The 15,174-nt window shown below is 42.7% G+C and overlaps 1 protein-coding gene across 4 annotated transcripts in view; it reads left to right on the forward strand.

Annotated features, from left to right (window-relative positions):
- Positions 1-14,924, forward strand: part of trpc7b (transient receptor potential cation channel, subfamily C, member 7b) — a 37,142-nt gene extending 22,218 nt beyond the window's left edge. For all 4 annotated transcript variants that reach the window (XM_023842803.2, XM_023842804.2, XM_023842806.2 and 1 more), the window contains exons 6-12: positions 447-680; positions 5,751-6,015; positions 8,824-9,019; positions 9,581-9,802; positions 10,430-10,507; positions 11,589-11,664; positions 13,334-14,924. In XM_023842803.2, the coding sequence (XP_023698571.1) occupies positions 447-680; positions 5,751-6,015; positions 8,824-9,019; positions 9,581-9,802; positions 10,430-10,507; positions 11,589-11,664; positions 13,334-13,473 (1,211 nt within the window). In that variant the 3' untranslated portion in view covers positions 13,474-14,924. The remainder of the gene's footprint in view (positions 1-446; positions 681-5,750; positions 6,016-8,823; positions 9,020-9,580; positions 9,803-10,429; positions 10,508-11,588; positions 11,665-13,333) is intronic.
- The last annotated feature ends 250 nt before the right edge of the window (positions 14,925-15,174 follow it).

The following is a 15,174-nucleotide window of genomic DNA, read 5'->3' on the forward strand; positions in this document are numbered from 1 at the left end:
GGAATTAATGTGTTTGCATCGTAGGAGAAAGTCTGTCTTTTTCTGTCTGTTTATCATTGTAAGTGTGTATGGTAATTACAGTGCATTTCTGGGGTTTTCATATATGTAGATGCAGTTCTGTCTATGTATGGCTTGGTATATTTCTGCAAATTAATGTGCATCTTGAAGTGTAACATTCTTAATAAGTCTTAGCACGTAATTAGTAGTGAGCGTGTCTGTATTGGAGAAGATGGTAAATGGTTGCAAATCATTGCAAGTTTCAGTTCTCCAACTTTCACATACTCTTCCTGAATTTGGTGTAGTAGCCCCCGAAAAAATGTATTTATTTTGTCCCTTATCATGTAATGCCACCTTTGACAATATCACCCCCAAACTGGACTGTGACACATGGTTTTGTTTAATCTTTTTTCCTGGCTCAGAATGTAAGAGCATCTGTTGTGTTATAGGTATGATCTGGTCGGAGTGTAAGGAAATCTGGGCAGACGGGCCTCGAGAATACGTGATGCACCTGTGGAACGTGCTGGACTTTGGCATGCTCTCCATCTTCGTGGCGTCCTTCACAGCTCGTCTCATGGCCTTCCTGAAGGCCTCGAAGGCCCAGCTATACGTGGACCTGCATGTGCCCAACAATGACCTTAGCAATGCCTCCCTGCCGGCTGAAGTGGCCTACTTCACCTACGGTCAGTACCGTGGCGCGTTAACCACACCTGTAGGCAGCAGACACTACCCCATGACTGCAGGTGGTTTGAAGTGTTGGCATGCAAACATCTGGGGCCTGTTTCACAAAGCAGGATTACTTGCTTAGCCAGATAACTTGCCAGATTTATCAAGTTATCTGGCTAAGCAAGTAATCCTGTTTTGTGAAACAGGCCCCTGGTCTGAAGGTTGCTGATGCAAGTTCTAGAAGAGACCTTGATTTTACCTTCCTGGAGTATCTGAATTGCTCCTGGACATACAATAATCCATCCATCCATACATACATACATCCATACATACATACATCCATACATACATCCATACATACATTTTCCAACCACTTATCCATGTCAGGTTAGCCTGGACCCAATTCCAGGTGGCACAAGATACTAGGCATGGATATGGGATACCAGACGACTGCTGGGCGCATTCATACATAAACATTGTGGGCAATTTAGAGATATCTGCTGACCTGACTGAAAATTAGGAGATTAGGAAACCTACCTGACACAGTGACAACATGCAAACTCCACATACAGCAGAGACAGGATTCAAATGCCCAACTGCAATAGTAATACTCACTAAGCCACAGTGTAGTTTTGTTGCTGGACTTACATCGTGCAGGCTCCCTACTCCTGTGCTCACTATTCTTAGTAAGCACTCTGAGCCCTCATCCTAGCCAATACCTAACTACTACCTGCTGGCTCACGTACTGTTTTCTCTCTAAAGTGCAACTAACAAGCCATTAAATCCAAGAGGACTACATTTCCTGAGCACTAAAGCTTTAACGGTGTGCTGACAGTTGTGCAAAGCCAGAATTTGTGTTAAGTGGTTCTCTGAGTAGCGTTAGACATACTACATGGAAATATTCTGTAATAGAGACTTACTAGCTTCATCGTAACAGATGTCGCTTTGTTGGGCCACCTCTTGCAGTCTTTTATAGTGCGTTTTACATGGGATTGTATTGACAAGTAACTATGAATGAGTTTTCTGGCAGAGAAAAGAAATCCTTGCTTAATCAATAAGTCTGCACATTTAGAAGAAAATGGTTATCGTGGTGAGGCCCAATGTGTAATTTACCTTTGTTTAACTGTCATAAACCCTTATCCAATCAATGAAGCTGACAGTATCCTGGAGTCTGTTCTACATAGCATAGGGAAACAAGGTAGGGGACACCATAATCAGCATGCATGGCAGTCACACGGCATATAGCAATTCTGTGTCACATTTTTGGACTGTGACTGGGGACCCACACACAAGCAAAGCATGATCCATACACAGCGAGCTGGGGCATGAATTGAACACACATCCCTGAAAGTGTGAGTCTACAGAATTGTCCATTAAGTCATCCTCGTTTAAATTACATCACTTAGCTGCTTAATCTATTTATCTGGTGCTGCACTCATTTATATCTGTTATTTTCTTCTGCGGCTCCATGTAAAATTCAGATTTCCTGCTCAAGGGAACCACACAAATGTCCCTGTTAGAATTACAACCTGTAATCACAAATCCAGTTAGATGTCTGTTTGCATGTTTAATTGGACTAATTGATGCCCTGAGCAGTTTTTTTTAGACGTTCTCAAAGCACTCAACTCAGCTGCTTTGCATAGCACACCTTGTGCAACAAGATGTCAATTGAATTTTATAAATGATCCCATTTCCCTTGCAGCAGCTTATCCTGGATAAGTAACCTTGATCCTATTCCTGAACGGATAGAGCACAAGGCAGGGATACAGCCGCTATGGGGTGTCAATCAACCACAGGGCACACACCTGTACACACAGTCATACAGTACCGCAATTTACATGCACCCTTTTACCTAACTGCATGCCTTTGGATTCTGGGAAGAAACTTCAGAACTAGAGACCTCACACAACATGGGAAGAACATGCAATCTCCACCCACACTGGGATTCGAACCCCTTAATTCTTATGTGAGGTAGCAGTGCTACATATTAAACCGCCCTAAATAAATACAAATTGTGAGCTATTACAATTCCATGTTTTCAACTGTCGCATATGAGGAGTTGTCAATGCTGCCATCTTATGGTAGGTAAAAGTCACTGCAGGAAAAAATATTTCATTCAAGCTGTTTATTTGCATGGTTGCAAAATCATATTTTGGCCAGTGGAAATGGCAGACACATCATGTTGAACTAAGCATTCGATAAGCTGAATTACAAACAGGAATGGCGACAAAGTCTGTGGAGCAGACCAGAGAATCGGAATATACTGAACATTGTTTATTTCACGCACTATTAAACAGTGCTACAGCAATCATTTTCCAGTGAGAGACCACCAAAGCTATTGCACCAATTTCTTCTCCAATCACACACCACGATCGGTGTGACACTAATTTTCTCTCCAATCACGGTCCATCAGAATTGATGCACTAACCATCTTCCATCAGAGACGACTGACACAAGTAGTCATATTATTTTCAAGTCATAAACCACGATGCTTTGCAGTCTTTTCTAGCATGTACTGTCTGAAGGGCAGCTCAGTTTCTTTGTCCATCTTAACTTGGGGGCCAGGATTGTGCGCGAGAGGCAGAAATTCCACCCATTTATCCCTTACATCTCGGGTTGTGGCCGTCCTGTCTCTTTCACTGCAAGTCATTGAAAGGAACAGCACCAGAGATGATATGAGATCATTCTAGAGATGTTAGCATTTAAAAATGTCCTTCCGCTCTCTGAATTTCTTCTAAAATTATTCTAAGATTGCTTTTTGCTTATTTTCTGAGATGCAAAGAGTTTAAATTCTGGTTGTGTATGACGTGTCTGTAATGTTGCAGACCCATTATAAAATCAATACATAAGCAAATAAAAATATAATGGAAATACATTTTTGCAGAACGTCCTTGAAGCACTGACCCGCTTGTTGCAAAGAAATGAATCTGTGATCTTTGAGTCAGCAGCGCAGGCTTTGCGTGGCGTGTGCATCCATGAGGGGATGTTCTGGTCCTTGTATAATAACCCTGTTTGGCAGTTTAGTCACTCTGAGCCAGAAACATTAAAAGAGCAAAGTAGGCCAGGGGCTTTTTCGACTCTGTGTCATTTTTCTAATGATTTTCAGGAACAGCTAACCCAGGGGAGACTTTGGTTTCTCTGCTCCTTTCCTTCTTCCTTCTTTCAAATTAAATCTTGGAGCTTTAGAGATTCGGAACTCAGTTTTATCAGTGTGTGCTATTAGTGGCGTTAATGCAATTGATGTTTACAGCATCAAGAAATAAATCACAAACGTTTGCATAGTCTGAGCAAGAACAGTCAGGAATTATTTAAAAGCAGTATTTTTGCTTTACCCAGGGTGAAAATCATGCCTATCCTATGTATATGAACACTATTTTTATGAGCAACATTCTTCAGGTGCCAGTACTTCCTCTGAATTGACTGAAATTATTTTGTACCAATATGTTTTTATTGTGTAGGAAACTTGATCACTCATTAAGTTGTCCATAAAAAAACACTGATTTTAGGTTCACTTTTACTTATTTCTTAATTTGGATTTTCTTCATTATGATGCAAAACAAGCTGTGTATAGACTGCGTCTGTTGTTCTCCATTATTCTATATTAAGATTAATGTTGTTATTGATTCGGGGGGGAATCCCATACAGCAGCAAGAATATCATCCACAAATGAACATACTGTGAAGTGTGAAGACTGTAATCATAAAGCTAACAAGTAAACGTGGTGCAATCAAATATGGCATTTTTCTGCACAGTGATACTAGTGTATGATGGTGTATGTGACAAAACGTGAGACCTGAAGCTAATTAAAAAGTACAGTACACAAACAGAGTATCCGTGTCCCTTGGCTACCTCTCTGCCTCATTTTCCCATCTGTCTCTCACGATCTTCCTGACTCTCTGCCTCATTGTCCCATCTGTCTCTCGCGATCTTCCTGACTTTCTGCCTCATTTTCCCATCTATCTCTCGCAATCTCCCTGACTCTCTGCCTCATTTTCCCATCTCTCGCGATCTTCCTGCCTCTCTGCCTCATTTTCCCATCTGTCTCTCACAATCTTCCTGACTCTCTGCCTCATTTTCCCATCTCTCGCGATCTTCATGACTCTCTGCCTCATTTTCCCATCTCTCGCGATCTTCCTTACTCTCTGCCTCATTTTCCCATCTGTCTCTCACAATCTTCCTGACTCTCTGCCTCATTTTCCCATCTCTCGCAATCTTCCTGACTCTCTGCCTCATTTTCCCATGTGTCTCTCACAATCTTCCTGACTCTCTGCCTCATTGTCCCATCTGTCTCTCGCGATCTTCCTGACTCTCTGCCTCATTTTCCCATCTATCTCTCGCGATCTTCCTGACTCTCTGCCTCATTTTCCCATCTGTCTCTCGCGATCTTCCTGACTCTCTGCCTCATTTTCCCATCTCTCGCGATCTTCCTGACTCTCTGCCTCATTGTCCCATCTGTCTCTCGCGATCTTCCTGACTCTCTGCCTCATTTTCCCATCTCTCACGATCTTCCTGACTCTCTGCCTCATTTTCCCATCTATCTCTCGCGATCTTCCTGACTCTCTGCCTCATTTTCCCATCTATCTCTCGCGATCTTCCTGACTCTCTGCCTCATTTTCTCATCTATCTCGCGATCTTCCTGACTCTCTGCCTCATTGTCCCATCTGTCTCTCGCGATCTTCCTGACTCTCTGCCTCATTTTCCCATCTATCTCTCGCGATCTTCCTGACTCTCTGCCTCATTTTCCCATCTGTCTCTCACGATCTTCCTGACTCTCTGCCTCATTGTCCCATCTGTCTCTCGCGATCTTCCTGACTCTCTGCCTCATTTTCCCATCTCTCGCGATCTTCCTGACTCTCTGCCTCATTTTCCCATCTATCTCTCGCGATCTTCCTGACTCTCTGCCTCATTTTCCCATCTCTCGCGATCTTCCTGCCTCTCTGCCTCATTTTCCCATCTGTCTCTCACAATCTTCCTGACTCTGCCTCATTTTCCCATCTGTCTCTCGCGATCTTCCTGACTCTCTGCCTCATTGTCCCATCTGTCTCTCGCGATCTTCCTGACTCTCTGCCTCTCCGTGTCTCTCACAGCCAGGAACAGGTGGAGACCCTCAGACCCCCAGCTGATCTCGGAGGGCCTCTACGCCATCGCGGTGGTGCTCAGCTTCTCTCGCATCGCCTACATCCTGCCCGCCAACGAGAGCTTCGGCCCGCTGCAGATCTCCCTGGGCCGCACCGTCAAGGACATCTTCAAGTTCATGGTCATCTTCATCCTGGTGTTCGTGGCCTTCATGATCGGCATGTTCAACCTCTACTCCTACTACCTGGGAGCCAAATATAACCCCGCCTTCACCACGTGAGTTTTAAGAAATCCCTTGCAACATGAATTTCTTTTGCTAACAACCTTGCCGCCCTCAGCTGAAGGCTAAGTTATTGTGGGAGCACCGTTCTCCGCCTGTCACTGCTCACCCTGTTTTTTAAAACATCACGCATTTCATCTACTCCATGCTTCTGGAATCTGCAAAAAATATAATAAAACCAGTAGATTACAACAAAAAAAAAATACATTTCAGGAAATGGAAACCAGGGTGAGAACTACACAGCTGAACATTCAAGGCTGAAGTTCATTGGTGATTTTACTCAGAGTGGGATAAATCTGCAAAATCAAGATTATGTAATTGAATTGACTTAGAAATCTCTTCCAACACACCTACCTCCAGATTATTTAAAAAATATATTTAAAAGAAATAAATCCTTTCAATTTCCTAGGTATCGAGAGCCTAGTAATTAAGCCCACAATGAATGCAGGAGGGTCATCCCAGATTCCAGTCATTCCAGGTCACTTATCATCAGTGCTGTTTCTTTCTCAGCATCCAGCTACATTTTTTCTCACCCCTTCTCACCTTTCTTAAAAAAAAATCTCATTATTTTGCCTGGTGGCCGGAGAGCGATTTTCGTCACGTTCCAAATCTGCCACCAGGGGTCAGAATCTTGCTTATTCTGAACCACTGGGAGAAGAGAGTGGAGCGTGAGAGTAAAGCCGTTTAAGTGTTACGGCCGCTAACAGAAACAGATTGAGAGGAGTAACTGTGGCCGGGCTTCCAGCAGGGAGCTCACAGTGTCATAAAGTGCTCTGATTATGATTCCACGGTTAAACACGGTGTTATGAGAGGGAACTAGTAAAAACCACAGGAAGTAGGTAGTAGATAAGGAAATGCAATTTCCATCAAAACAAAATAAGAATATATATCGTTACTCTGTGTCTCAGGCGTGTGCATTCATATTACCATGATGCTAGCAGCAGCTATGAAGCATGAACACTGACCCTTCCACCCATGTCAAAAACCAGGTTCTCCTCAGCAGCTTTTACAGACGGTTACCCAGTAACAACCCCAAAGAGGCACTCGGACGTATTAGGCCAGGGTGGGTGGGGGGGGGGGGCTTTGTTTCTCTCCACTGAGCATCTAACAAACCTGTGCATGAGCCCAAGGCTCTGCGATTGCTCCATGCATCGGATGAATACCTGACGATGAGATTGCCGCACTTGGCCCTCCCTCTAGGGGGCAGAGTGATGGGGACATAAAGGACACTCATGCTTGAAAGCGTAATAAGATTAAATTAATTTCCCCAGCTGTGAATGCCTTTGCTGACTGGAGAGTAGAGTTGAATCAGGGCCTCTCCTGGGACTGATAGGACAGTCGGCTCACTCTGATGCTGCGATAGTAAGATGCTACTTTAACACAGAATACAGATTATATATATATATATATAAAAACACTAGTCTAATAAGCAGGTCTTGTAATAAAGGCTCTGGCTAATTAAATTCAGAAGTGTAATCATACCATTAGTATATTAAATTTAATGAGATATTAATTTAATTGCTTCACTGTAAGACACTGCTGGGTGCCGTAGGGCAGTTAAATGTTCGATTCTTTAGGGAACTTTGCTCTTTAGACTCTGTGGGGATGGTTATTTTTGGATTTTATGGGACAGGTCAGGAGTGACGTTGTTTGGCATTTACAGAACATCACAGTGCAGTAGCCCTGGGGCATAGCATGGAATTCCTGAAAGTTACAGGGGAAGTAAGTCACTGCACAATAAATGTATGGATTTGTTACGTTATGTGTTTAAAAAGGTCCAAAGACACAGCTGTCAGCCAGCCATGGTCTCTTATGCTAGTGTCCCATAATGCATAGGAAGGAATATTGACATGCTATTGTGACACACTTGACCATTCTGGTAAATGATATCTTAATGATCTTCTAAGGTCTACTAAGCATTTGAATGAAATTTGCTTCACTATATTTCTAGACCTCTTTCTACATAATGCTGATAATTTGGAATCTGTCCTTCAAAATCCTTGTATTTTAGCCTCCATACATCTCAGAAACGCCCTGCTGCTACTTCCCCACCTGAAACCTACAAATGCTTCATTAGGAAGTGAAAGTTCCGATATGACAGTAATTTAAACAACTGGATGAGAAAATGTGTGATTCAAAAGAGTAACCAAGAAAGAGTTTGTGTGTGTGTATGTGTGCGGATATGGATTATATTACATTGTGGGGGGACCAAAATATTTTGTTTGTTTACTTATGGTTAAGGTTAAGGCTGAGTATGGGTTAAGGTCGTCATATTGGGGTTTGAGTTTTCTCCATAGAAATGAATGGAGCGTCCTCACAAAGATATAATTACAAACCTGTGTGTGTGATTGCATCGCTCTGTCAGCGATGAGGAAATGCCCATGTTTCTCTAATGAGGTGTCAGTCGTTACCTTGGTTAACCCCCTTCCCATTAAATGTCATTGTATTGGCTGTGAAAACCACAGTGAATCTAAATCCTTATTGCTCTCATCATCACACTCTGTGCCTAAGAGGCCAGTGAAAGGCTCCAGCTTGTCCCTTATTTACATTCTTATACGCACACAAGTCATGGTGTACTAATCAATAAAATAAAGTTCCTTTTGTTTATCCCTATTTAATTCACTGCTTCTGAGTTCAGTAGGACTATAGATTATTGTGGAACAGTGAGCCTGTAACCTTGATTAAATTTGAGTTTTTTTTTTACCAGTGTTTGCATTTTCAGTAATATCTGATGTCACCGTGGTTTATAATGATAGATTTGAGCGCTTTTTGATCGAATGTGTGGTCTGTTTCCGGCCCAACAGAGTGGAGGAGAGCTTTAAGACCTTGTTCTGGTCCATCTTCGGCCTGTCTGAAGTAATCTCGGTGGTCCTGAAGTATGACCACAAGTTTATAGAGAACATTGGCTATGTGCTCTATGGAGTCTACAACGTGACCATGGTGGTTGTCCTCCTCAACATGTTGATCGCTATGATCAATAACTCCTACCAGGAGATTGAGGTGAGAATAGCATCATAGAATGATGGTGGTTGTTGTTATTATTATTATTGTTGTTTTTCACTGTTTTTTTCTTGGGCAAATAATGTTACTCCTTGTCCGATAAATGAGTTTAATGTGTCTCCAGTGACATTAGAAGGCTGTAAATCAGTGGTATTGAAACTTTTTTTTGACAGGGCCTCCCTAGTGTTGATATATTTATCCTTATTCCCCTACACGCACACACACACACACACGTACACACACGAAAGACCACAAATAAATTTTACCTTACAGGTCAATGGAAACAATGAAACTATGTTCCCTCAATGTTGTTGCACACAGCTTATCAAAGTCCTGGGAGATTTTAGACACTGCAAGTCTCTCTATTTTTAATATTTCTTAAGGTTGCTATTTCGAAATAGGTCTGCCCCCACCCAAGCCCCCCAGACAGGTCTCTGTTTATCTTTTTCCCTCGACTGCACCCCCTTGCAATTCCTTTGCACCCCTCCAGGGGGTAGTGCCCCACAGTTTGAATACCTCTGCTGTAGATGAATGATTGCCGCTGTGTGTTTCTCCGTACAGGAGGACGCTGACGTGGAGTGGAAGTTCGCCCGCTCTAAGCTGTGGCTGTCCTACTTTGACGAGGGTCGCACCCTCCCACCCCCTTTCAACCTGGTTCCCAGTCCCAAGTCCTTTTACTATCTGGTGCTGCGGTGTAGGCAGTGTGTGGTGCACCTGTGTAAGGCCAAAGGCAAGAGCCACGATAGCGAAGTGGAGATGGGCATGCTCAACTCACGCGCTAAGGTGAGAAGCTTGAGCATACATATCATGACAGCAAGGGGGACATCATAAAATTATGGCCAGACATTAGGGCACGGCTCCTCAACCAGGCCTTGTTTTCAGTTCTCCCAGGTAGTTAGTTTAATAATTACTGATTCTGATTGGGATTTAGATGCTTCATACCTGGCTCACAGCTAAAGGAAGGCTGGAAAATCAGCAGGGCTCGGACTTTGAGAACCGCGGTTTGAAGAGCAATGCATTAGGGTGACATTTGGGAGGGCTTTCACTAAGGATTTCACATTGAACAGGGCACACTTTCTTCATACTTCAAAGTGAGAAGTCAAAGGTCATGACTAGGACTCAGCAGACGAGGGTTCAGGAGAGCAGGCTCTACTGAAGCACCAGGGTGAGAGGGTGAGCTAAAAGCAGCAGGCTGCAGGCTGCAGGCAGGGCTTCTCGTGGGTGGTTTGAGCTGCTTGGGCTCAGGAGGCTTCACAGTTTACCGCCAGGTCCAGCATGGTGCAGAGATCACGCTCTCCCGCACATCCCTCTCCACTCGCCCGCCCTCCAGAATCCCTGCAGGAATTTGCCTTATTTAAATCCACATAAATCTGCAATTCAGAATGTTTTGATGCTAACATATCTCTGCAGGGTCGATTCCGAATGTATCCCAGAGGCCGGGATGAATTAACACTGAAAAAGCCAATTACACACCCAACTCGATACCAGGTAAGTATTCGCAAAAAGCAAAATACTCAGACTTCAGGTGTTTCCTAAATTACAGCAGAATTGGTGGGACGTGTCCTACCACAAGCTACTGATTCTTAACATTGAGGGTGATTAGGATCCTCAAAGATTTCTGGTTATTTGATACACTCTCACATATCCTGGATGACTAGGACCCTCTCAAATTAAGTAGGAAGACTTGAAGGACACGAATGTATTGTTATCATTGCATAGAGCTTGTTTTTTATCCAGTAAGCAACTAGATAGGCTAAGTCCATGGGCAGAGACACTGCTGGAACCCAAATCTGGCCACAGTAACTATACACATGGTTATTAATAAGTGGTCACATTAATTACTGTGGCAATAGTCGGCGTCTGTATTACTGAGGTCGAGCTGGGCATCCTCATTATTGCAGTGTAGTATTTAGGCAGGACAGATGTTTATTGTTTAAGTGATTTTGTTGGAGACTGTTGTCTGGAAGAAGAGCTGTTTGTTGATGTTGCACATTCAGCCTGTCATATAGACTGACACTGAAAGATTGAGGGGATGTTAATAAGGCGTGAGCCGTGGGACTTGTTACGGAAGATGGGGCTGTAGGTGTCAATGAATGAATGAGGTTTGACATTTCCAGAGCCCAAGTCAGATCCATTAGCTGAATGATCAGAGATACTATGCACAGTTAATTGATAGAACTCTCAGTTTAAAATCCTGTGTATGTAGCAAGTATTTTTTGATTGGATGGCAACGTAGGTGGGCTTTGGCAGTGTCTCATTAGGAGTCCTCCAATATCCCATGATGCCGAGTGCAGGTAAAAATATACTGTGTGTGTCCAACTGCTTGTAGCCCAGGTTTCCTTAGTAAGCACTTCACAACTCAGTGGGAGAGGCCATCAGGGACAGTAAATTGGCAGCGAGTAAATTTCAGAGTTTCAACAAATTGTGTGTGTGTGCCGTGAGTGTGTCTGCGTGTGCGTGTTGCTGTGTGGGAGTGTGAAACTCTACATGTCAAACTCTCTTCCCCTTTTCGTTTCCTCTCTCTCTCTTCTTTTCCTCCACTTCTCCTTCCCTCGCTTCTGCACACGAGAAAATCATGAAGCGGCTCATTAAGCGTTACGTGCTGAGGGCCCAGGTGGACAGAGAGAATGACGAAGTCAACGAAGGTAAAAACCTCATTAACTTTTATGTCCCATCTACATGTTGGCCATCTCCATACTTGTCAGAGGTTTGGCACGGTCACACTGCTCATGCCCTGAAGCTGTACCTTTCTAAGTTTTATGTCTAACCATGCGTCTTACCATGCGTCTTGCCATGCGACAGATGTCTTTGTCTTCGGGGGAGGCTTGTGTGTCAGTCCTCTCCATTAAACACTGTTTGAGTTATTTTCCAGGTACCGGGAAAGTAACTAATTACTGCCCATCTTTCTTGCAGTTGCTCTTGCGTAGGATCGTTTTATTTCAGCCTGCAATTAATCAAAAATTGCATTCCTGACACATCAGGCTGTTTGCAGAAATTAAATCGCATTTCCTTCAGTAGCCAGCGTAGGAACAGTGGACAGAGAGAGAAAGCGTATACTTGTCAACAAATTTACTCGAAGTCATCAGACAATACATTTAAACAATATTGTTTAATTACACTGATCTACAAATCTTTACTTTTTGTTTCACAAATCAAAATAGATGAACCTTGCATTACTGTTCGTGATTAATTGAAATATCTAATCTGAATTTACAGCAAGGATTGTGAGTGACATACAATTAAACCTTGCACTATACGTATATATACAGTATACTGTATGTGCATGGTGGTAGCGACTCATCTTAAATGCAGAAGTGTATGATTTCCTGCTGTACTTCCTCAGGAAGGCCTCAGGAACATCCCTCTAAGGGGTACAGCAAAGGTCAGCCAGCATCCTGGGACTCCACTCGCCTTCCATATCAGAGAGAAAGCAAAACCGTCATTCAACACGTCCAAACATGTTAGTCTGTAAACTCTGGCAAAACAGAATTACAGTACTTTATCCACCGTTCTGTAAAGTCCTAAAAATGTTCAGATATAGAAATCAAATCATTTTTCCTAAATTGCTCTTGAATATGCCAGTACATTCTTAATAAGGAATTATATACTATCAATATAGCCTAAAAAAATCACAGAAAATTATGGGTGAGAGAAAAATTCTGAGCGTATTTCTTAAATCAGAATAGAAGACACCCTTTATCCCTTCCGTGAAAAATTCTTTGTTGACCAGTGTTATGTGAAATAACCAAGTTTTAAACATTTTACAATTATTAGATCAAAATTGGCTGTTTCTCAAAAACCTCATATTATGTGAAAATTCTGAAGTTATGTCTTTCATCAGCATCATACGATCTTCAAAGCCCCTTTCAAAAAATCTCAATATATAGTTTGATATTATAAATAACATAGAGAAAACTGTACTTATCCGGTAAAAAATAAGGAACATCATTGTTCCTCAACTGACCTAAATTTGCATGTGTATATGAATGCAATACTTTGCATTCTTTTGTTATGGACGTGCAATTACGTCAGCCATTCATTAACTACAAATACGGCAACTTCAGTCACCAAAAAAATGTATATCTGAAAGAAGTCTGAGTAAATCTAGATAACGTGTGAAATTCTGTCTCAGTGATGCCTCTTGTTCCTATGATTAATATTTCTGTTGCCAAAGTAAACCTTCGGTCTCTGTGTCCATGAGACTCCTCTTTGTTGGTTGCTCTCTGGCTCCAAACTGGCCCTCTTGACTGTCAGATAACGGGAGCCCATATCTGGCTTCTTTGAGCATATCACTGCGACTTGTGTGTTCTTCAGGTGAGCTGAAGGAGATCAAACAGGACATCTCCAGCCTCCGCTATGAGCTCCTGGAGGAGAAGTCCCAGGCCACGGGGGAACTGGCCGGCCTCATTCAGCAGCTTAGCGACAAGTTTGGGAAGGATCCTGAGCTGCCATGAGGCAGAAACGCCTGGCCAGGAGCTCCTGTCAAGGATGCCCTGAAGCAGGCAGTGAAGCAGGCAGTGAAGCAGGCAGTGAAGTGGCACAAACCCCTGTTCCAAGCCTGGAGCATTCCTGGGTTCCTTTTTACACCTTAGAATTAACTATGTGGTCCACTGCACCAAAAGAACCCACATATATCATTTTAGTACCTCAGTGGGATCTTCAAACCACACTGGTTGATGCGTAAAGAAGAAATCAAAGGTCCTAATGGTTCACCTGGATTATTATTATTCTGCAAGATACAAGTGTAGCACATGGGGAAGGCGGCAAAAGTTAAAGGACGTAATGACTTGGAGAACAAAGGTAAAAGAAGGAATAGCCTGACATCTGTTCTGATTAACGGCAAACAGAGATGGTTACTGGACTGGATCGGACTGGCAGAGAGAAGCACCAAGGTTGCTATAAGGGCAAATTGTTCAGCACCTCTGCTGTTGAGAGGAAGCAGTGTGGCAGCAGGGGTGTTTGTGTGTGTGAGGGTTTAAATTGCGTTGAGGGGCACCATCTGTCACAAACCACTCGCAGCTCTTAGAGCTCAACACGTTACCATACAGACTTTTTGTGCAGCACATGTATGTATCTGTGTGGCTGCGCAGGGTTTTTTTTGTGCACAGCTCTGTAAACACCGTGCACAATTTCACTATTGCTTTCTGTCTGGCCTAATTAAACCTCTAGAGGGAGAGAAAAGGTGGAGAGAGCATCACCAGCACAACAGATGGGGAACCACTGTGACAGCTCGGCTAGGTCAATACGCACCTTAGACAACCAGCTCGGTGTTCAGGACCTACTGTAAAAATCCTCTGCCTATATCTTCTGAAGCATCTCTCTGCAAAGGCTGTCTAATTAATTGAGCCTTTCTGACATGCAAAGACTATCTTCACAGGTCGATCCTTTGTCAGTCAGCACTTTGCAAAAGCAGATGCAGGTGAGGTCTCACACAGACTACCTGGCCAATGGGCTTTGCTCCGAATCACCGGGAAAGGGAGAGACTGCCCTTAACTGCAGGTATGATTGATGTATGAAGATACATGCATTTCAGTCTGCCCTCAATGAAACAAGTTTTTTGCATTCAGGTAATACTTAGTTACTGACTCCAAACACTGTTTCACAATGCCTTTGACAATTTTTCTTTGTTGCGTTAAGAAAAAAAATCTGTGGGTGCCACCTTTACAAATAGCAAATGAAATCTTTGTAAAAAAAATAATAATAATAATAAATAAATAAAAAGCTGTTTGTAAATAAAAAGAATGAAATAGAACTGACTGCCTAATCTCATAGCAAAGTGGATAGACATTCTAAATACACTACTGTATTTTTCAATAGGGGAAAATATTTTAAAAACTTGTATATTGTATTTTCAGCATTAAATTAATCGATATAAAACTGAGCCATAGTGCGATTTCAAAATATTATGCGTGTCAAATCTTATTGTCTGATTAAAGGCCTTGGTCTTACAGATGTCTATTTCGTGTGTTTTACAGAACTGACACGAACAGCTTATCAGTTACGTTTCTTGTGCCTCTCTGCTGCTGTTCTCTGGCTTCAAACATATCTCAAAATTAACTGCAGCTGTGAGAACACATTGAGTAGCTGCACCTTTTCAGCCTTTATTGATATCTGGTCACAGCTAGACAGTAATACAATAGAGTGCTTCATTTAAA

The sequence above is a fragment of the Paramormyrops kingsleyae genome, chromosome 10 (genome assembly GCF_048594095.1).
Source record: "Paramormyrops kingsleyae isolate MSU_618 chromosome 10, PKINGS_0.4, whole genome shotgun sequence".
Lineage (NCBI taxonomy): Eukaryota > Metazoa > Chordata > Actinopteri > Osteoglossiformes > Mormyridae > Paramormyrops > Paramormyrops kingsleyae.